General features: G+C 40.1%; 1 protein-coding gene across 1 annotated transcript in view; it reads right to left on the bottom strand.

The window, feature by feature from the left end:
• Positions 1 to 4388: 4388 nt before the first annotated feature.
• Positions 4389 to 24804, bottom strand: part of dntt (deoxynucleotidyltransferase, terminal) — an 88612-nt gene continuing 68196 nt past the window's right edge. Inside the window, exon 11 of the mRNA XM_069145241.1 lies at positions 4389 to 4475. Coding sequence (XP_069001342.1) covers positions 4389 to 4475 — 87 coding nt within the window. The remainder of the gene's footprint in view (positions 4476 to 24804) is intronic.

Genomic DNA, 24804 nt, shown 5'->3' with positions numbered 1-24804 from the left:
CCAGTACTAGCATAAATGCACTGGTCACCTGCCAAAAACCAGGATGGAATCCAAGATTCTTTTACTCTTTATTAATGCTGTGGTTGGCACCTGTGTAAATTTTAGAACTGCTCTGCCTTAGATACGCAGGATGTGGTCTTTGCAATTACTTTGTTAAAGTCTCTTTCTAAACCCTTTTCTAACCCCGTTGGGCCCCAAGCCTGTGAAGGTTTTGTGTCTTTTTTATGGAAGCATAAAAAACTGTTTTGATGGCAAATTTCTCGCACTGCAATTGAATACAAGTTTCTCAGTTTTCTTGCTTTTGCTCATTGACTTGAGAAATTTGCTTGTGTCACAAAAAGTTTTGGTTGCGAGTTGAGTTAGACGTATTGGGCAGGGCCTACGCTACTGGAGGAGACATAAAAAAGACACAAAAATGACCTTCACACAAGCCTGTGTCCGACAGGTCCATTCAATAATCTGTCTATGAGGTTAAAAAGTACGGACTGAGGCTACAATGCTCAAATGAGTGAAACCTGACTGGCACATGCCATCAAGATGTCAATATAAAGCTGCTGTGTGATGATGGATCTGCCCGAGTTAAAAGAATGGGTGTCAGATGGCGATGACTGAAGGCTTTTGGCACTCAAATGCCACTGAGAGAAAACTGGGGAATGGAAAAGATTGCATAGGTAGAAATGAACACTGATTGGATAGCAAAAGACATTTTTGTCAGCAAATTGGGCACTTTTATGCAAATTCTTGCATCCAATTTTTCATTTATTCACACATCTGTCATCTTAGTCAGACCTCAGACATCAACCATGCAAAAAAAAGGGCAGTGTCTGCCAGACAGCAAGGAGCCAAAGGGGATGATTTGCATAGAAAATGGCCACATGTGATTGGCTCAAAGTGATGAATAAACAAATTAGTCAGATCTGAGGGCATGAAGTTGGACCTCTGCAAAACAGTCTCTCCCTGTAAAGCAGAAATTTGGACACAATAAGTTAATTTAATTTCTTAAGTAATTTTTCCCACCAAATGTTAAGTCTGCGCAACAACAACAACAAGCACTGAAGAGCACTGCTTGGTTACTTTGTGGCCTTGTCAGTTTGTTAATTGTAAAAATACAACTTAATAGTTTCCTGTAGTTAATTAAATGAAGCTTCAACTACTCTAAATCATTCTAAAACCTCCACATGTATGTATTTTATCAACTCATGACACATACTCATGTGATGGCCAGATATTTCCCTATGAAGTGAAAACCTGCGGCTCACCTGCCTGATCTCATTCTGCGGTGTTCCAGCAGCAGCTGCCAGGATGTTCCTGATAAAATGATGCATGACATTCACAAACAAACTGGACAAGCTAGACAAGCTGTCGCTAATTTACCATGCAAATAATGTCCATGTTATAATAAGCCATAAAACAATAACTCCAGTCATGATCTGCACATGGAGGCAGGGATCAGGAGTTACTTTAAAATCATTGATGCTACACACAACAGTACATCGGTGTCAAAGATGATATTGCTATTTTGATGACAGAATTCATATGAGTGAACCTGAGTGACCAAAACAATACATGTTATTATACAGAAATGAGCAAAGATCACAAATTATCACACACTTTTTTTATTTCAAATTCGAATATACACTGCAGTGCATCCAAATAATGTCCATTTCAGGTATTTGTGCTTTGGGTATTTTCATTTTATGCAACTTAAACCACATTTCAAAAGCAAATGTATTACTTTGTACATGTATCTGAAATTACCTAGGGTTAAGCCCATTACAGTTTTATACACTAAACATTCATCCACTATCCATATCCTCTTTAACCTGAACAGGGTCACAAATGCTGGAGCTTGTCCCAGCTAAGTGAAGTGGAGATACACCCCAGACATGTGGCCAGTCCATCACAGAGCCATCATAGAAGGACTTGCAATCATTCACACTCCCATTCACTTCTACAGCCAATTTAAAATAAATGTAATTAACCTCGCATGCATGTCTTTGGACTGTGGGAAGAAGCCGGAGCACCCATGATTCCACTGTGTCACAGTTACACGAGTAAACTGTTTATTTTTTTAGGTGCCGTATCTATATAATTAATACTATTGGATGCAGCTCTGTTACCTTGAGCCCAACAATGAGGGGAAACCTGCTATAAAGCTTTGTAAAGCAAAGTGGAGCTGCAGATTGATGTCATAGTTCTTTGTGGGTTTATCACTAAGTACAAACCTGTAAGATTTTCACATTCTTTTAACATTGTCATTTGATACATTCTTGTTATAACATATTCATTATAGCTTCTTTAAGTAGATGTATTTGATTAATAATCCTTCTGTAGTTTTACTTAATTAACATGACTTAAGTCTCTGAATACATCTTCCTTTAATGTCACGAATTCATGTCACAACTTGCAATGTTTTGCAGCTCAACAATGCGTAGTGCAGCTTGGTGGTCATCATCAAGTCAAGTGGGATACTTGACCTGATGATGACCATGTATTTGTATCTATATCTCTGCACCAAACACATAAACTCTGCACTGACCTTAACAGCAACAAGATGTCAATAAACTGCTAAGATTTTTAGGGACAATTCAGCAGCCATTTTACCCAAACCCAAATCTTCATCACAAAAAGTACAAATCTATCTGTGTAAAGTCCATCCATATGTGTTCCAAGTTCATTTCCACCATTATAATGGGTAATAATCAGAGTTCACTGAGGTCAAGTGTTGTATTGTTGGGCACTCATAGCTACAGGATCTTTACCCAGATAAAGTAACAAACAACAGACAGTCTCACTCAATAATCAGTGACAACATACAAATGTATTGCTCACTGGGGAATGAACTGGAGTACTGAGGAGAAGATAGAGTTACCCAGCTGTGCTTCAATCTTTCAGCTTTCTGCAAACACTTTAAAGCTTTCCAAGACCAAAAAAACAATGTGTGAATTTTTAGATTGAGTGCTACAGCCTTTTAATCCCTTTGCACTCGTGAATATTTAATGTGAAGATAGAAAGAGATCCCATTTGCACTTTAAAAAACAATTACAAAAAGAGAGCAGGACAAATGTAAATTCATTGAGGTCAGTTTGATTTGATTTTACTCTGGAGAGAGCTTTTAGTTTTTGTTAAAAAAGAAATCCTGTATTAAAGTGAAAATATTCGATAACCCAGAGAACAGGGTGCTGGCGCATGTTCCATTTGGTTAACGCCGCAACTCAGAATCTTTAAAGTTTGTTTTGTGTCAGTAAGAGAAAAAAGAGGCCCGGGTCGAGTCCTCAAAGTGCCGGACTGTTCTACTTAAAGATCTTTAAATAGGGTGATTCACTAGAATGCCTGGCTCTCATCGGTCTCTGCTCTGGTTGAGGCACCGTGGGATAAACCGCGGGCTGAGCATCATGGGAAAGTGGGTTGTTGTGTGGACAGCGGGGGGGCAGGTCGTGTCATCACTGGAGGAGCAAATCAGACTTACCCATTTTACCCGCAGGGATCTTTGATGTTTTTTCATTAGTGGATCAGTGTCCTGAAAAATAAGGACACAAATCTCGATAAACAACCATCATACATAAAACAGAAGCAAAGTCAAAGCAACTGGAGGCAGAGTGGCTTCGAATGCCAAAATCCGTCCATGTGGTTAGTGGACTCATTTACCTTACGTCAAGATTCTTGATGATTCCCCGGTGGAGCTGATTGCCTCTAATTTCAGCCGAGCTTCTGGGGGAGGGGATTCATTGTGGAACAAAGCGGACACTGTGACTCTTTGGATTGGGGAACGCCAGCTAAATGATCTCCAGTGGACGCAGGCTTAAATGGAGGCTAAATGGCGACACGGAACGCTCCTCTATCTGAAGCTCATTACCCGCCTCTCAATACCCAGAGGCCTGGCTCAACGTCACGCTGAGCACTTTCCTGCCAGGAGGAGGGTGATTACAACATTTTGCTCGACACAAAGCGCCCTCCCTCCTCACTTTTCTCGTCGCTTCCTGTCTTCTCCCTCGCCCTCCCTGTCTCTCAGTGGTCACCCCCCTTCACCGCTGCGTTTCTTTCAGACTCCTGCGCTTTCGCAGGCACCCCAGGCAAATCGCACTCTGACTGATTCGTCTTTTTGTCCTGCCTATGATTACAACACTTAGAGACAGCCGAGACCTGAATGGTATGGGAGAATATTTATTCGCTTGCAGACAATAGTGAATAAGCAGAATTATGAATCATGCATCAGCATGTGATCCAGACACAGACGACAACAACAATATTGGCAACAGCTACGCAAAAGTGTATGGAAATAAAAAGCTGTTTGAAAGTGAATCACAGGAGGACCGGAGAACAGCAAGCAGATGGGATAAGTACTGATGTACGCGCAGGGTATCATCCAGCCAGAGTGGAGTGGAGGCCTACGCATTTCTCTGCCAAGGCTCGATGTACTCGAGACCCAGATGGGCAAAGATGTCCTTTTCAGTCGTGGCTGCCAGGAACTCTTTCTGGAGAGAGGACAAGCAAACAGAGAATTAGTGACTTGTGCAGAATTTGCTTCTGTGACACCAGTGCAGATCCACAGATTCGAAAACTTCAGGCTTCACTGTTCCGGAGGATGTTTGTACGCATGTATTTGGACTCTTATCTCTATAGCAAGCTGTCAATTTTAATTTAAGATTTTATTCCTCTGGATTGTGCCCAGGCTCAGACATGCTGTGACTGCGCAGATTTAAATTTGACCGTCCAACCTCCCATCCAACCCATAAACACTCTAACCTTGCTCAAAGTGTTTGCTCTCTTCAGCAGATGAGTATTTTCCCTGACAAATCACGACAGGGCTATTAACTGCTGGCCGTCTACCAGCGCCATGTGATGGGTTATGTCTCCACAGGAGCGGTGACGAGGCCTGACTCACCTTGGGAGCGAGACAGCCCGGAGAGAGAGGCGAGCCGCGGTTCAGACACGTCCTGCCTTCAAGTGCTAAACCGGACCTGACACGTTGCGAAGAGATGGCAGAAAAATCAAGAGCGTGTCAGCTCCCACTGCCAGCTAAAGGCAGAAATAACTGAGAGCAACTAGTAGGCAGCCAGGAGTTGGGGGAAAAACACTATAAGGCATGTCTGCCTCTATACTGGCTTGTTATTTATAATGTAAATGACAGGTTAGCCGAGCGGCGGAGAGGTTTGGGTGCACACTGCATGAAGCTCTGTTCATATCACACCTCTTTAAACCGCCTTCAAGATAAATTTGGGTTCAAGTTAAAAGTCTAGTTTATACAGCTTGTAGTTTTGGTCACCATTTCTGTCATTTATGGTGACAAAGTAACTGAGATCTATGAATGTGGTGACATTGTTGCAACAAAGTCCGACAAGGAAGGAAACAAGCCAACATATTAACCAGATCATTTTAACCACTACAGAGGCACAGCAACCCTTTCCTGCACATTGCATAGTACTGCAATAAATCAAGCTGTATAATCCTTAACTTGACGTGATGGCTGAGTAAGGCTGAGGAAGAGGTGTAGATTATCTTCAGTTGGCTGAGTGTTTTTCAAGTACACTAGTGCTGAATAAACAAAAAGCCTCACAGAGGGAGGCTGATGTGAATGGGAGAAGTGTTTTGTTAATGCCGGGTCACTTAGGACATTTTAAGAAATGAAGTTCTGGACCCACGTCCCAACTAAGGTTCATGTTTTTGTTACTTTATATAGGTTTGTTAGTGTTGCTTTTAAATTGCAATTTTGCGGGCACACAAAACGACTTTGCTGAGATACCTACATCCTGTCATCATCACGTATGTGCCCGCGTCTCCCTGTACTTGACATTGATTGGTTAGTAAACAGGCGTGTATCTGTCTATGACATATTGTTAATTTGGACTGTAGCCTTTTCTGTTTGAATGAAGAAAAACGAATCAACTAACTCACTTTGTTGCCACTATCTTATTGTCTCCCAATGTACAAGCATCAACTTCCTATAATTTGTCCAAAAGTCTGAACCATCCTTAAAGTGTTTTTACATTGCAAATAAACTGATATATTGTTCAGTTTGATCCGGACTAAGACCAACTCTTTTGGTCAAATTTTGATTCTTTGGTCTGGACTTTGGTCCGGGGTACCATCAAAACAAAACTGAAAAGTTTGAATGGTTCAGACCAAGCATGGTAGATGTGAGAGCACCCTTCTTCCTCAATATTTACTTTGCACTGATATTAAAATTCAACCAGTGAATTGTGCGTGATCCTCGGTTTTAGAGCCATAACAGTTGTGCCATCAGACAATGAGTCCTTAAATTAAACTGGCATTACTGTCAATGGATTTCTAATCCACTGCTCTGTACCAGACATCGTCTGCTTTTCAGAGAAATACTCTGCATGTTCATCCCACTGAGTAAACCCTCACAACGACCCACAAGTCGACTTTTGACATATTGTTCTCTCAGTGAAACTCATCAAGTACTGGAAAAGAATCAGATTCATCACTGCCCAGACCAGGAAACTTCGAGGTTTTTTTTAGTTTTTTTTTAAGAAATGAAGAGCAATGCATTTTTCTCATTGAAGTCTTTATAATATTAAGTCAGCTGAACATGTCAGCTAGTTATAGGATGGTAGGGTGAACATTTCTTCAAATGTTGCTGTTAGCATCTAGTTTGATAAACTGTTCCTCTTGAAAGCCACCAGACTTTGCTTTGGTATAGCAGATGCTGGTAGTTGTGGATCCTCACTGTTCATTTCTTTAGATTTTTTTTTCTCTGCTGGCAGCATCTTGTGATTTGGTGTTTTGAGAAATTGCTCCATGTCTGTGTAGTCTAACTGTAAATCAGAGTTCATCTCACGGGTCAATGTTTTTATCGAGTCCTCTATAAGTGGTGCCAATATTTAAGTATTTTTTTTTTGTGTTCATTCCAAAGAAAAACTAAAAAAAGAATATTTTCTGTGCTTTTCTTTAACAATAACTTACTTAAGCAGCCTTCCCATTGTATCCCTTCCACCTTTGGCCCATATATGACAAAGAGTTGAGCCAAGGAGTGAATGGACAAAAGGAGATGTCGATGTGTCCTTGTACTTAAAACACCTCCGTCTGAAGTGGAGATGGAGGTTAAGTATAACTGAAACGAGCATAAAGTAGCTTATGAGAGGGGGAAAAAAAGTCAGTTTCACAGCTGAATATTATTAAAACTACCAATACAATACTTTTAATTCCTAAGAAAACATCTAAACACAATAACTATTGGGTGAGAGAGGTACAATGAGTACTTTTTTAAATGATTTTTATTGTGATGGAAATCTGATTTATATCAGAACATCTAAAAGGATTCTGTGTGTTGGTCTGTGATATCCGTGTGAACACAAAGATTGGCGGTTTTGATATAAACTGCATGTGTCAGTGAGGTTCAGAGGCTAAAACCTGTATTGTCTTCTGACTACTGATGTTCCTTGCCCTGTTGGACTCGATATTGCCGTGCTTTGTGGATTAAAGAATGGTCAAAACAAACAAAAAAAGATACAAGACACAGCTGTAATAATCAATCACATGCTCACGAATATCTGAGGGGAGTTTTCTCTGTTGCTCTCATTTCTTTCCTGCACAAAACGAATCATTTAATTCAGCGCTGTACAGAGAAATATCATCTCTCGCTCGCAAAGAATAGTGTGTTGTTGGTGAGACAGTATTATGTTTGAGTGAAACCATCCTGAGGCTCATTTAGTGGTTCACCGCTGCCTGTATTTTCACCGTTCTCATAACCCTGAGCCCATTTATTGCTCTAACCACTGAAAACACATGAAATGCGGACGCATATAGCTGCAGTTTATGATGTGGTGACCTATACTGTATTAAACATACAGGTGATAAAAAAAATAAAATAAAATAAAAAAAAATAAAAAACTGGAGGCAGGGGGTGTAGGAGGAAGGAAGGAGAGTGCTAGACAAAGCTGATGTGATTTGGAGGAAATCCATATTTCTAACAGCACATGGTTGCCGCTCATTGTGCAGAGGAAACTCACGACAACTCAGGAGATCCAACTAAAGGAGGAAACACAGGGCACAGATGAGATTCTCAGCATTACCAATTTAGCCATTGTCCTGGATCAGAGCGAAAGCCCTCTGTCCGCAGCACTGTCCACTTTCCTCAATCCTTACATGCCCTCAGGGAGACGCTGCTTTATTTACTTACCGCAACACAGCTCTGTGAGAGATAAATCCACAAACCTTATGTACCTCTGAGTTCTCCCCTTTAGGCATACACAGGAAACACTCCACTGGAAAATGGCAAAAGCGGATTTTATTTTAGTGCTTTTCGGTGTATCAAAAGAAGCTCAGAGATAGAGAACAGAGAGGCGTTTAATTAAAAAGAGAGGTTATCTGTCTGAGACACGCGTGTTGTCAGTGACTGGCAAGTCATCAGCAGCACAAAGCCAGAATGGCCGCGGTGTGTGTTACAGCGAGCCAGTGTCCTTGACTTAATAAGGCTCTAATCAGCTACATGTTTTTCTGTCCGCCACGTAATGACATCCCTCGTGGACGGGAACACATATCAGTTCCCGCAAAAACATCTGCCCCTTCTCTGCTGCCCGTCATCCTCTCTCTGCCACCCGGCCCATCGCTTGATGGATGAAGCTGATGGACATGGCTGCCTGCCCAACTCTGGCGTGACTCAACTGACACATCAAAGAGACAGAGAGAGAGAGAGAGAGAGAGAGAGAGAGAGAAAGAGAGAGAGAGAGAGAGAGATATGAGGAGAGAGAGATAAAACCTGGAGAGCTCTTCAGCACTACTCTGCCAGCAAGCATTTGAAGGACAGAAAGGAGGAAGCTCAATACCGGCCCAAATAAGCAAAACAGTCTCACCAATGAAAATGAAAGAGACATTAAACCATATTGGCCTGAGGACTGAAATTGTACACCATAAAACATTGCGCTCAAATTTGGTAAAATTCTACTGATTTTATGTCATCTTAATTCAAATGCTTACGCTGGAAATATTTTAAGTTGTTAGCTTAAAACCATTTGCATTGCCATTTAAGAAAATAGAATCACTTCTGATTTAAGATCTTGGAGGGAATTAATGAGATGAATTGAATAAAAGTTCTGCTGAGCTTAGCTGAAACGTGCACAGAAAATTTGCAAATTTCATCATCTGCGTAAAGGGGTTAAAACTCTCAGCAAAGTCTTCTTTCTCCTGTAGTTACAGAAAACGTTCAATGATGCACACGTGCCTCAGTCATGGCTGCGATGCAGAAGATGCTGTAAATATTGTTTCACTTTGACACAATGCAGTGGAACTGGATATCAGGCCAAAGCGTGTAATACACCCAACAGTCCACTACAGGGTACCATGTCAGTGTCACGTTTTGCCTCACATTCGTGTGTAAAGTAACATGCCTTAGATTTAGGCACCAAAAAACAAGAGGTTAGGTTGAGGAAAACTTAACATTGGGTTTAACATTACATACATGCTTAAGTTAAATACATTACGTTATGTACAAAACTCACAAACATTTCTTCAAAGAAATTCACATTGACTTTTGCTTGCATGGATTCAAAAACCGGTCGTCCAGGTGAAAGTCCTTTTTGTTCTGTTCAACCACTCCCGACCTCTCTGTAGGTCAGGTTCCCTCTCTTTTCCCTGTGTTTTTTCCCTCTCTGTGTTTCCCTGCTCGTTGTCCTTTGTCCTCCTGTTTGTCCTTATTTGGTCTTTGTCCTGTCTGTCTGTGTGGACTTGGCTAGGGTGTCACCTTCTGCAGGCTCCTCCCTGGCTCACTCCCCTGGATGGCTGGTGCAGCTGATCATCATTCAACTAATCACCCAGTGTAGTATATCAACCCTGGCTCTCCACACCATCTTGTCAGATCATTCAGTCTGCTACGCGGTACTACGACTCAGACCACCTTGCTCGACGAAAGTAAGTCTTTGTTACATGAACTCGGTCCTAATTCCTGTCTGTCTGAGTCGTCTTCAGTTGGTGACCTGCCAGCCATCCTACGGGAGTCTGCCTTCCCGCTCCGGAGGATTTCCTGCCTGCCTACCTGTCTAAACCTGCCGACTCCTACGGCTGCCTGAAGCTGAGCCCGCAGCTCCTCACTCACCTGGGTACCTACCTTCACCCGCTAGCCTCCAAGGGCTTCAGCACTCACCTGAAACCCGCCGCTCCAGCATGCCGAGACTGCACTCACCTCATCGATAAAAGCGATAAACTGCTGAATGTTAGTGATGGAAGCAGCAGAATTTCAAGCTCAGTGTTTGAATTTGTATTTCCTCATTGCACCTTGGGAGGTGTTGATTTCTGTTTTTGGTTTTTAAGCACACGTTGACCTTTTATCGACAAACACAGCTGCTCATCTTTGCTAACTCTCGTTTGTTGCTAATACACGAGTTGTATTTCCATGCAGAGCTTCATCAAAGCAGCCAGCAGCCAGTCACTTGGCATTGTCCATGAAGAGGATGAATGGGATTGGAAATGAAGTAATAAACGATAAATGTTGTAACTCTGCGTGTATCTATCAAGCTCAGGAGATGTCACACATCCTTATCCGAAAGAACTATCTGGATGAACTATTCTTATTTTACTAATTCATCACACTAGTGTTGAGGATCATAACTGTCCAATTCCCCTCAACTTTACGAGGCATTTTGGCCCCTCTGAGCTAATTGTTTCAGTTTTACAGCCTGCCAAAATGTACTGCTGTGGTTTCGTCTTACTACTGTCATCGACTTAATTTAGTACCGCAGCAAGCAGCTTCTAGACAATAACTGTGTGCAACATCGAACATCTAAAAGACAAAGTTAAGGCCGAGCTGGCGAACACAGAGGGGCTTTAGCAGCCAAAGAAAGGAAAAACAAATTGCCCAGAAGGTGGTGGGAAAACAGGGTTAAAAGGAGAGGTAGTGTTGGACTCGCCTTCACCAGGTGGCCAGAAATATAACTCAATGAATGCTAATGTTGTTGCATGTTAGCTGAATGTGTAAACAGGCAACGGCTTGTAAAGCATAACAGCTTTTTGAGGCAATAATATGTCAGTGTTTTACAGCTTGTTGTGCTGCTCCCAGCTGGCCAAAAATCAATTGATGCAGGCATAAACTGTTTTCTACTGTAGTGCAGGTCCTGATGGTCAAACCCAAAGGCTAAGGTCAACCACGGATGGCTGTTCGACTTTTATATTTACTTGAATTTTGTGTGATATCCACTTCTGCTATATTTTATTTCAGTGTTGGCTTGGCAATGTTAACTGTGAAAGAGCTTCAACCATAGGTAAATATATATGTGAAAAATTCATTTCCACGCTGCAAAGTCTTCGACAGAGCTATCTTTAGAAAGGCAGCGAGACCAAAAAAAAAGCAGAAGTCGGCTGAGAGAAGCGAGCTAAAGGTCACCCAAGATAAGCATGCAAACAAAACCTGAAATCTATGCAAATTAACTTATATAAGCTCTCTAGTAGAGAAAATGTATCTGAACAAACACTTCACTGAGAGTGCTATCATCTCATTTTCAGTGTTGACTGTCTGCTTGGCCGCAGAAGCAACAACCGAGCATTAAGAACCAGAGTGTGGAGGTCAGTCTGAATGACAGACGCACATAAAGCTTTCAAAAGCATAACGTTCACTGTGTTGTATTTTCATGGCTCCAATGGTAAAAAGTGAAGTATTTTATGTTGAGGACAGCCACTTTTATATCAAGATTAAAAAGTACACCTCCATCAGAGAGGGCGCTCGAAGGCAGAAAGCAATGTTATGTTTTGTTCTTTTTTTTCACGTAAATTAAAGGTTATCACATCAGCTGGTGTTCTCAGTCTACTTTTTTTTATTTCTTCCTACTGACAGTTAGAAATAGATTACTTTATTGCCAAGAGATCACAAAAAAAAAAATCCTTTGATTGCCTCTAAGTTAATTTGTCTTTATTGCAGCACACGGGAAAGGGCTGACAGGGACAGAAAAAGTGGGAAGTCGATTATGCCCCTGCGTCTTCCTCCTGCAACGATCTGCCGCACACCCACACTTCCCCCGCGCTCTGGTCTACAAGAGCTTGGTTCACAGGACAGCCTGAGCAACCAGAGAGGGCACAGACACCTCACTAATCACACCAGCAATTAGCGCAAGCATCATAAAGCACCGCTGCCTATAAAACAGCTATTGAGTTTAGTGTTATCGTCATTACCTATCCTTCCCCGGCTAGCTAATCAGCCCATGCACTGGGCAGAGAGGCAGACGGGTAGAAAATAATGAATTCCTAATCAGAAACAATGGGATCCTCACTCGATGTCCCTGGTGTTATGGCTCTCTGCTCCCGTGGAGGAGTAAACATTTGCAAATCAAAGTTATCTAGTTGATTAGGTTGCCCAAAGGCAATGAACAGACACATCAAAGAGTCTGATAGAAGTGTAATAAAAGCTCCATGTTTCTCTGCGTCCTGATAATGTTGCCGTAGTTTGACACCTCGAAATACATATTTCCATTAAAATACAGTATATTGTCATTGAGTAAAGGAGCTGGAATGCAGCAAGAGACGCATCTCTACTGATGGTACCGACTCTACTCCACTCTGCTCTACTCGACTTCCTTGTTTTTGGTATCAAGTACTTTTCTAGATTTCATTGTCCACGGCAGGTAGTACCTCCTCAGGGCAGCAGTGTTACTATTGCAACTCTGAATTAAAACTGCTGTGACGTCATTTTCAAAATCACCTCAACAAAATTGCCTTTCATATCTACAACAGAACATTCCACAGGCAAATAGAGCGAATAGAGTTCAGAGCTGGCTTTGTGTCACTCCTTAGGACTTTAGTTGTGTGGGCACATCTCCTTGGGGCGAGTGCTTGTGTGAAGATTGTGGTCTGCAGTATTTTCAAGTCATTTTTTGGTTATCGTCTCAGCTTGCTAGGAACCCTGACGGAGGCTAAACTAAAAAAAAAAAATAGCAGTGATAACATCCACAGACAATGGAAAAACCCCAAAAGTATATACGTTGAGCTGAGCCAGTACTTTCAGTGGAGGAGCCCCGGAGGACAATTTATGACAATTTTTCAGTATGTTACACTGTAGGACATTCGCTTCTTGCTCACCATAAGTCATTTGTTAGCACATTAAAAGTTGAGACATTGTAATTTAGGAATTATTATAACTTCAGCTGTTAAAAACAACCTTCAAATCTTCTCAAGTATGTAGAGAAACTCCACATGAACAACGCTAATGAATGTATAAACGTACTATGTAATCATGTTGCACATTTTAAGATGAATAAGGGCTTCTCCACTCTGAGGACTGGCTATGTGGTCATTTGCAGCTTTATTCCTCTCATAACGTTTAAGTATTTTCCACTTCGACTGCATGACTTCACCCAGCTGATTGAAAACTGCAGGAAAAATGGCAAAGAATTGCATGCTTTTGTAACCATTTTCTTTGGCATGCAGGGGAAATGTCACTGAATGCATTTGTAATGTGATTACAGGTGTACTGTTTACTGAGATAATTAAAACATTGGCATTTTTGACCAGACCAGTTGAACCCGAAAAACACAATCAACATTTTGTAGTACAGAGAAGAAAAAAAAAAAAAATCATGTTTTTTCATACAGATAGATTCAATGATGATATATTGATCAAAAATGAAAGAATATGTAACTTTTAAAAAATCATAACACGCTGGTTAAGGTAAGGATATCCCAATAGCACACTATAAAGTAACTAAGTATATTTACTTAAGTACTGTAGTTAAGACCTATTTTGAGGTTCTTGTACTGTACATGAGTATTTCCATTTGATGCTATACTTTGTACAGATTTGTAAAGATTTTCAAAATGAAACTGCAAATTTTAAAGTGGCCTTTTATTGTGAACAGCTTCTCAAAAATCATGCTGTTTATTCAGCATCTTAATGTGCCACATCAAGAGTTAGGTGGATGGATCAGCTTGGCAAAGGTGAAGTGCTCACTGACACGGATTTTAAGTAATTTGTGAACAGCTAAGGCACTGCCTTCTCTCCGTAATGAAATCTGGTCCAGACCCAAATACAGAAATTCAAAAGATATTCAGAGGAGGCGCATACATTTTTTATGACCTAATCAGAGATACCAATATACCTAAATTAGATGGGCTCAAATTGGCATGAAAGAGAAATTGGGTAAAATATTGATAAACAACAATGGAATGAAATCATATTGGGCTGGCACAACTCAGCACAAGAGGTCCAGACACAATTCACCAACAATAAGATACTCAATCGATGTTATTGGACCCCAAGCAGAATGTCTAGGCTCAAACTGAGAGATGATGACCTACAGTATGTTGGCGCTGTCATAAAGAAATTGAAACCATGGTACACATGTTAGACGACTGCAACATGGTCCAAGATCTATGGAGGAAAATCATATCTCTTATGAACAGAATTATTAGCCTGTGCTTGATTCAAACCCCTGCTATATGTATGTTGGGTATGATCCCTTAAAATGTTCAAATAAGTTCTCATTTTAAACTGTGGTGTAAACTAGCTTTGTTAAAACGGATGCAGAATTATTGTGAAACAGTGGAAATCTGACACACCTTCGTCATTTGAGCATTGGATTGGACTAATGCTAAATGTAGCAGGTTATGAATGAGTTATATTCAGATGCTCAGGACGAGGGGACCCATTTTTTTTAAAACGTGAAGGCCATTCCTGGACCATATTAAGTCAGAAGCTATGACCTGATCACATACCACATCCATTATGTAGTACAAACACCATGATAAATGGAATAAATGGATATTTTTAGTTTTTTCTGTTTATATACTTAATTTTTTTTTCAAATACCATGTACCATGGGAAATTGTTTATAAAAAATATAAATAAAAAAAAAAAAAGTAATTTGTGAACAAAATCTAAGATACATTTTATGTTCACATAAGACAAAGATCTTTTACCTCAACTTGCAAAAAATGGGAGAGAAAACTAAAGTGGAACGTTTATATTTTTGTTGAGTGGAGTTAAGTATACTTCAACAACACTGTTGGCTGTGTTTATAGGTATAATAGAGATAAAGTATGTTTAAACACATCCAGCAGTGATGTTAGGTGTTTCCTCTTTCAACAAGAGAAAGCAGTGAAATACTGTTTTACAGCATGATGCTATGTTAATATACTTACTAAGACTATGCAACTGATTTAGGGATATGTTTGTACTGACTAAACTATATTTTATTTTGTCAGTATTACTTTCTGCCCTTGACTTTTCTTTCTGACGCAGTATTTGACTGTCTGGTTTGTGCCACTGTTTGCCCTCTTCTTTATACACTGAAAATGTCATGAACTTACTTTGTTATTGGATCGCAAATCCATTTGCTAAAGCAATGAATTTAGATGACAATGGCATTTTTATCAAGAGCAGTTAAAACCAACAAACCCAATCCACAATTCTAAACAGTGTGTATGTCAAAGAGTTGCCAAATCCACCATTACTAGTTTTTTTTTCCCAAACTCCACAATACAAACGAATGTTTTCCACAGCCACGCAAAGTTCTCTGTAATCTGCCGAGCCTGTAACTGTAATTCCACTCTTCCTCATATGGACCCAAACAGAACACTCTTCTAATGATAACAATAAATTAACTTTCTCTGCTCCACTGAAGCCCATAAATAATTAATTGGTTTGTTGAAGAGTGGCTAGTTTTGCATGACCAATTTGCTTCCTGCTCCAGACAATGTGATCAGATGATGCTGCCTCAGCACTCCTCTTATTCTGCTTAATGAAAATGGCACATTGGCAAAATATGAGCTTTGTTTGGGAATTTTCACAACACATTTCCATACTGATGAGCCAGGACCTTCTGAATCATTTCATCGGTCACACCATCATCATCACTGCACTTCACTTTTACACCTATGTGACAAGGTTGGTATTTCCAGTGATTCCAGTGATTGTAGTCTGGAAACTGTCTTCACATTAAAGTTTTCTCAGCCACCCCAAACAGCAGACCAATCAGAGGCCAGTAGGAATGACTAAATGTGATAACCTTGAGGTCAAGCGTTTGTTTCAAAATGTAGGTCCAACAATGGCAACGGTGGTAGAACTCAAAGAAGAGATACCAACAGTCTTAGCAACTCTAACAAATATCAAGGAATTGAGGCCATAGCCTGAACAATGCTCCTTCTATCCTTAAATTGACTTTGCATAGTCTGTAGTGGTCACTTACCGACATCACGTTGCACTCTGCTTGCATTGATAAAGGTTCTCTGCTGTTTACATCGCACAGCATACATTATATAAGGGTCAATGGCGATTGGTTAAAGACAATAGTTTTAATTTTCCAATAGATTTAAATTAATTAGAGGTTTAAGCTCATTAGGGTGCAATGACTGGAAACAATCCTCAGTGGAGCGTGGCCAGACTATCTATCTGTTCACGCAGCGATGTTGGGTCTGGTAATAACAGGCCAGTAAATTCTGGGAAGTGTGTAGGTCTGTTGTTTGACAGGTAATATAAGTAAACAATACGACAGCAAACCTCAGTGAAACTAAACATGATTTTAAGATTTTGTATTTTGTATTTCTTCTATTCTTATTTTTGATTCTATAGCCTCCCCTTGTGCAGCAATACACAATACTCCTGTAGGTCCCATTCTGTAAGCTTTTGAAGCACCATCAGTGATAAGCGCTGCATCTCCTCCACAGCATCGAAGACCTTCAGCTTTAAATTTATTTTATAGGAAAAAGAAAAAGAGAGGTAAGCCAAATCAACGTGCATTTACTAATTGGCAGCGAACAAACAGTTTATATCTACAGACTGTATTTAAAAAATTAAAAAGCCTCTGCGATGTCAATTATGGCTTTCCTGAGATGCTGAAACGGGCTGATTGCTGAAACCAGTGCCTAGAACCTGTATGGTTCTGACTGACACTTGAAGGCAACAATCGAACTGAGATGTTACCCACTTGTCACTCAAATTCACCCCGCCTTTATCTATCCGTAAATAATTCAAACAGGTGACTTATACAAACATGCCCTGCCTCCAACAGTTGTCATGAAAGGAGAAATCTGTTTTTTAGTTCAAAACTGCTTTTCGGAGCAGGCTGTAAACATGTTTATTTATGCTGTAAAGTTGGGCATTTTTACATCTATAGGGGTCTATGGGGATTGACTTGCTTTTGGAGCCAGCTTCATGTGGCCCTCCAAAGAACTGCAGTTTTTGGTCCTTCCGCTATGGCCTATTTTTTAGTCCCGGAGGTTGCTGCTTGTGCAGGTCATGTGCTCTCTGCTCGAGTTTCAGGTCCATGGTGAAAAAGGAAATGTGCACACACAGCTTAGAATATTTTCTCATAAAAGTTATTGCTTCCCCCTACACCATGTGTATTACTGTGCTGTTCTCCATTCGTGTAAAACAGGAAGAGTCTTATAATTTTCTGATTGCACCTTTTATGTTGTTTTATCATAAGCTACTGTTAGCTCAGTTTAATTACCAAACAGAACTTTCACATCCAGCCTCTAATGGTTGAAAAACACATGAATGTTTTCTAATGAAAAACTTGGGTTTTGAAACTGAAAAAACAAATCAAAGAGAGGTGAGTGGTGACTTTAATCAACTGGAATATCTGCGCAGTTTAATTCTGCACTGTACTGTATGTGGTGAGAGTACAACACATAAATTAGGCATAAGAGCACTCTGGGATCTACCGAGAGGGGGAGGGGTGGGGCGGGGGGTAAGTGCATTTTTGCCAGATGCACAGAGCTGTATTTTCTTGATAGCACTTGTTTTGTTGTTTAGTGACTGAAAGTGATGGTTAATGTACGATTGGGAAGTCAGAGTTGTGCTCTATTGTGTGCCAGTAATAATTGAGCGGGGCAGGGTGATTTTGATGTCAGGTTCTTACAAAGACTTGGAGAGTTTCATGGAAAAGAAAGCCATGACTTTTGGTTATTTTGGTGGTTTTACCGAGCAGAGATCCTACAACGTAAAAATAGATAACACTTCTCATTCTACAGTGTTTTATTATTGCTCGCTGCGTTTTTCATGATCATCATCCAGACAGAACTGCCACTATGTGTCATGACGCCCACAGTTAATAACCTGACAAATACTTCATGCTTCTTCTGTATCATCCAATAGTTTCCTACATTGAACAATGGCTCTCTTGGGATCCATGAAGATGTTGCTGAATCTGCCATCTCCTCCGACACCACTTTGCGTCAAAGCACCATGTACAATATGTTCTAGAGTCCCATTGGGAGAGGTTTTTATTGCAGAGAATGCTCTGAACTGTTCTTCCTATCACAATATTATCCAGAGTGCAATTGCTCAAAGCAGACGATTTTAAAAGCAACTACAATTGTAAGCAATTACAAAGGGGTCCAAGTACCCCTACGCAACTCAAACCAGAAGCCATATCGACCCCAAGCGTCTACCCACAAATCAGACCTGATGCTACACCCACCCAAGGGAAGCACCCCAGGGTCTTTTGAAACTCCAACTCCACGAAACAGTGCAAAAAGGCCAAGAGCATCTTCTGGTATTTTAACCAGTTGATTAATACATGGTGCCATGATGGGCTGAGTCTAGAAAGAACCTGGAGCCAAAGCTCTTTAGGGAACTCCAGGGATGTGTATATTCACCCGAAATTGTTTATAGACTCTCAAACTTATACTTGATGTTTAAAATCTTATTCAATTTGGGGGATTGTCTGGGGGAAGCTACAGTCTTTTATCCAATGTCAAATGTCACTCCTGGTCAAATTCAAAAAATTTTCAGAGAATCTTTTGACACCGATTTTGTTACTCTGAGTGAAACAAGCACAGACTACTTCAAAAAAAGGGGGTTTTGCATATATTGTAATTTTTAATCTAGTGAAAGTGGGCGTATAATTAATAAGCAGATGCAGCTCAATAAAATGAACACGAGCATATATCATACTTGAGAGGGATGTGTGCAGTTAATAAGTTATTTGACAAAAGCAATTTGTATTTACTATATCGTCCCCTTCTCTGTGCCACCATGTGGCCGATTTGCATCATATTTGATATTCAGGTTCTGAAACATACATGGTATTAGAATAGCAAAAATGGTGAAATTTCATAAAGGCTATATATATTTTTTTTTTTTTTTTTTAAATATGTATTTAGAGAGGTGTATGTCACACCAAAGGTTTTTATGCTGAATCATAAACTCAACTTTAAAAGTGTGTTCGATCCCATTCAATGTAAAGTTCATCTTGAAAAAAATAGTTTCTTTCCAAAAATTTCAATTTCTTTTTTATTTTACCACCATCGTTGATGCTTGGACCCCAAATAAAAGGAAGTGATCTTATTCGTCATGACACATGTGAAAGCCTGTGTTTCTTCTAATCACACCCTGCTTCCAATAAGTGTTATTGTTGCCAGAATGTGATGAAAAGAAAACCATCAGTTGTTACATCCTGTGTGACTGTATCATTACAAAAATAGAGCCCTGGATGAAGTGCAGCTTCTTCTATTTGCTTTGTCCTCCCATGTATCATCCAAACAAACCACAACTGTTGGTTCTGCAAACAGAAAATGCATCACCTCTGTGCAGTAGTGCTCTGCTCAATAAACAGCGCTTGGAATTGCTCCTAACCTTTTATGAACCGGGTAAAGGCTAAATCATTCCTACACGACAACAACTGAAGACAGGGTGGCTAGACAGACATTTTTATGTGAAATGTTTACATTGTTTTAAAACCTAGGCCATTTCACAGTGTGCTATTGGTCTCAGCCAAATTATATGAGTGTATGTGGTTTACAATACTTTGCCCCAACAATGCCGAACATGCTTACAACTAGAGGGAAGGATTACAATTCACTTTCCTGATTTAAATCTTTTGATCCAGTCCAGTTCAAAATGTTCTCGTCATTCACTATTGGTCACTTTTTTTACAGCTCTTTCACAATTCAATGCCCTTTGTTAGTTTTGAGTTTGCTGATCTGGGAATTTGCTTGGATCAAAATCTCAACGTCAAGCATCACATTAAGAATCAAACCAAGAAGCTCAAGTTTACACCGTGTTTCTTATGTAGAATTAGTCATTGTTCTGTCCTTCATCTCATAATCATCTAGTCGTAGGTCTCAGCTAGACTATGGTGGTACCATTTACAGAATTGCTTTTTCTTCTACTCGGCACTTACTTGACCGACTTTATCATGCTGCTTTGAGATATATATTAAACTCACACTACAGGACTCATCACTGCACATTTTAGATGATGTTCAAGATGGTCTTCACTTGTTATGTGCAGGCTGAAGCACTGGTATTTGTAATTATACGAAGCTATTCCAGGCAGATTACCCATGTAAGTATGCTCGAGGTTCATAATTGCTCAAAATACCAACAATATGAGATCCAACAATAGTCTCGGCTCAAAGGTATCATCTGTGCAGACAGAGACTGGAAAAAGGAGTCTATTTTAATAAAGCCCTTGGTCTTGCAATGACCTCCAGGCTAGACTCACTCGAGCCTCTCTCATTTCTCTAACAGGTTTAAACAACAGCAGTTTTTACTGAAGCAATGTTACACTTGAGGTTGGATTTTCATGTCATTATTCGGACGACAGTGATGCGGTCAGTAAGCATTATACAAGTTACCATCTAAATAAAATATGTAATCAAAATGTATTCATATTGTGGGGCAATTCACTCTCAAAATAAGTGCTCTCCGTTTCCATGGCAATACATAGGGTATAATTAACAACCGGAAAACAATCAGTCGCATCAGTAGAAGCGCATGTAATGTATGCAATGTTTACCGCTCCAGGAAGTAGGCCGACCCTTAGTAATGACCTAGCAACAGAGATGAGATTTAGTCCGTTTTATTGCGTTCTAGAAATTGTTTCTCAAACTGAATAAATACAGCACATAGAAACACAACACTGCTTAGCTCACTCTATCTTGTTGTAAGTAAGATATCCACTGAAAAAAAATATCGATGGATTTTGAACATTTTAGCGCAGTGCCATGTGTTAAAACATAACCGGATGCAAAATGTTCTTGCAACAATGTGTCATTCATTTGGTTACACATTCTCTGTGTACATTTAACGTCTTCTATGATGTGTGGACATTAGTTATTACACTGTACTACGTGTAATGTCTTGTTTTGTATTTTATTGTATATATATAATTAACGTGCACTTGACGTGTAACTCTACAGCCTTCAGGGCCAGGTCACCACTGGAAAAGAGATTTCATCTCAACTGTTTTTACCTGGTAAAATAAAGGTAAAATAGATCAAGTACATCGGTACACAAATGCCTCAGCACTCATCATCCCCATCTTTGACTGACCCTTCTGTCAGATGCTTAAGGGGTCAGCTAAATCAGATTTATCAGACATTGAAGGTTAACCAGAAAAATAAGACCAACCAGTTGGTCTTCATCCCTGAAGCCTTTCCTCTACTGGTTGAAAACACTGTATGAAGCATAGATCTAATATTTATATGGCTTGGCCTAGTTTGTTTGCAAGTGAGGAATCATTGCTGCTTCTTGGGGCTGACGGGGGAAAAACATCACATCTGCAGTTCCCACCAAAAGTAGTGGCTGGAAATGTCTCTTGCTTCTCCACAGCAACAGGCGTTTCTTGGTGTACCAGGATGAGGTGAAGACATCACACTCAAAGTGTAAATGCTTCATTTAAATCATTTTCTAATGTTTCTACCTCATTCACATTATTGTAGAAACTCTTTGCTGTTCCAGTTTGCTCATGCTGTAGGGATAGTTCATGGTCACATTTTACAATTGTACATTATTTTTGTAACAAGCTCGCATCCCATTTGTCCTCTTGTTCATTGCAAAATCAGCAGAAGCTTTCAGCCAATGGCTATGCTCACAAAGGTCAACACAGTTTAGGTCAAAGTAAGTTAGCTACAACTATGCATGCACTGTCTATAATGTTAATAGCTCAGCAGCCACCTGGTGTTATTGCTTCTGTGACGGTTTGCAGAAAGTTAGTAATCACATTGTAATTGACGATAGTACTTATGAACTGTTGAGGCGTAAGAATAGTGATTGAGTTTGGCCAATTTTGTGTTAAAACTCTGTTCACACATGTATTACAAACAATAACATGTCTCCCTACTTTTCCAGGTATTCAACAGTGAATCCATTTGTGCTTTTTAGAGGGCAAGAAGAGCCTGAGCCACCCCAAGGACTATTCAGTCGAGTGTCTCTGTAAATAAATCATGGGGCAAACTGAAACGGGAGCCCCGGATGGATGGGTGCCTGTGCCACCGCAAGGGCCGTGTCAATTAATGTTACATGACAAGCAGACACGGCCCAACACCGAGCCTTCCTGAAACCCTCTGCCATTCACTTTCATCAATAATGGAGGAAGATCTGTCTCCTGAGTGAGCTGGTTAAGCCCAATGTTCACCGCCCCTCCACCATCAGCATCCCCATTATGTTCCCTTGTTTGTCCTCTCCTTCCAATCCCCCAAGTTCACAGAACCAACTCATTTCTTCTCTTTACAGTGTTGCAGAGAAATAGATTGCAGTATTGGAGGGATAATAGCCTGCTATTGAATTATATTTTTTAAGTGATGCAAAACACAGGCTCAATAGAATCTATAAATACTTCCCATCCCTTTTTTCACCCATTACGCGCTGCTAACACTGTGTGGGTGGATGGGAGGCTGGAGGAGTGGAGGAAGAGGTGCAGTGGTGAGGTGGTGGTGGTGAAAAGGGTGACAGGGGGAAAGAGAGTGGTAAAATTCAAGTACAGTTAGTGAATGGATAATATTCATGCAATTATCCTGAATGTGTTTCTCTTACTTTTGAAATTCCCTTTCCTCTAAAAGTGTCCATCATTCTTCTTCAACCCCCTAACTCCCTTTAATTTCAATCTATTTTTCAACAGTTCCACATTCCCTCCTCTATCATTACCCCCCTTCTGTCAGGCAATAGCTGTCAATATGATTTATCATTGATGCTAACTGATGTAGTTGTCCCACTGTGAAGGCTGATTAGATGACCATCCTGCTGATATCGCCTTGTTGGGGGACTACAGTCTGCGGGAATGGCGACAACGCCATCCTGTCTCTTTCCTTCTCTTCACGTGTCGTTCTTTCACTTGTTTTACTGTCATTGTTGTTTGCCTTCCCTTTAGCACATTCCCACATTGAATGTTGTGGCATGAAATGCCAGCCTCTTAAAGCTCCACTCGGCAACTATTGAAAATACACTTGTACTGTCAACATGAATCTAAAAAAATGCAGCTCATTTTTAAAAAATGTGTTCTATTCCCTGAGATGCTGTAGATTTGCCCTATCTGCCCCAGAAAAACTGCAGTGTTACAGACATAAACAAAATCTTCTCTGTTGACAGAAAGTGATGAATTGATACACAAGAATGGAGCAAAAACTGACAAACAGCAGTGAGAAGCCATCCATTCACAGAAAATAGAAGTCAGCACTGTATGTTGCTTGTTTTATTCTTTGCTATCATTTGAAGAGTCATAAGCTGTGGTGTTCAGTGGTTACTTCTTACATGAAAGTCTAACTGCATCAGTTTGAAACATGAACTGTTGACAAAAATGGACATAGCCTCTGGGTATGAAAATTGCAGCCAATTTGAAAGTACTTTAAAGTGCAACACCGCTGCAGGCCACTAGGGGCTGGCTCCAAAAACCTCAAGAACCAATAGACTCCCATTCAGAAAGCATCAACTCCTTTCATGAAATACAAAGTCAATACAATTTATCTACAAGTCATTATACTGTCATTTGCTAAATTCACTCCTTCTAAAAACAATTACATAATTAATTAGATATTAGGCCTCAAAGACGGGGATGTATGAGGTGGATATTTATTAATTTGGACAGAAATATCACAACAGCTATTTGCCTCTTTAAAATATATATTCTTTTAAATGGGAATCCTGATATCTCGTGCCTTCATTTCTAATATTCCTAATACTTATTTGTCCCATGATTTCATTCATGTAGAAATCTAATGATATTTCCATCAGCTTCAGTTATGTTTTGTGTCTAGTACAAACAAGCTAATGTGAGCTTGCTATACTAAGCTGAAGAAATAGGTAATTATTTGACCTGCTAAATGTCAGCATATTAGCATTGTGAGGGTGAACATGTTAGAATGCTAACATTTACATTTAGCTTAAAGCTTTGCTGTGTCTAAGCGTCAGACCAATGAGCCACTAGCTTTTCAACTGAGTCTTGTTGCATCTATCTGCTCTCTGTATGTTATGTGTTACGGCTATGTGTGTGAACAGCATGATTCTTAATCACAGTTTCAATCAAATGTCCAATTTTACTCCTAAAATGATAACAAAATACATACGAAACACTGTGCAACAATATCATCAGTCATAAATCGGTATGAAGGCAGTAAAGATGAAATCACAACCTGGTGGACTATTTCACCTGGCTCTGCAACACCAGGCTGAATCTGTCACTGCGCACCATTATTACAGTAGCCCTCCCACTTCACACTCCCCAATCATTCCCATTAAAGTCCCTTAATTGTTTCTCTGACCTCTATGTGGAACAAAAGATCCAATCACATGGCAACTGTTTCCTGAAATGAATGGCCATATTTGCATTGTTCACCTGTCATTGGGGTGTCATTACTTGGGTGGCTGGAACGAACAGGTGTTTTGTTCAAGGGAAAGGGGTACAAAAGAAGGTTTCTCACAATGACTATAGCACCACAGACAACTGATTTTAGTTTTCCAGCTCCTCCAAGCACAGCTAAATCCCAACAATTCAAGAAACTCAGCATTTATACATTCTACATATGGCCTTCTAAAAAAAAAAACAAGCAAAAGTCAAATACATTGCCAGAATCTCATCCTGCATTGAGCTTAGTGTAACATTTTCACCCAAAAAGTCCCCAAAGCATGACAAAGGATTGGTCAG

The sequence above is a fragment of the Embiotoca jacksoni genome, unplaced genomic scaffold (genome assembly GCF_022577435.1).
Source record: "Embiotoca jacksoni isolate LCO1_2020_lvr unplaced genomic scaffold, fEmbJac1.0.p SCAF_12, whole genome shotgun sequence".
In the NCBI taxonomy this organism is placed as follows: domain Eukaryota; kingdom Metazoa; phylum Chordata; class Actinopteri; family Embiotocidae; genus Embiotoca; species Embiotoca jacksoni.
Note: the sequence above shows the minus strand (reverse complement) of the source record. Positions and strands in the feature narration are given on the sequence as shown.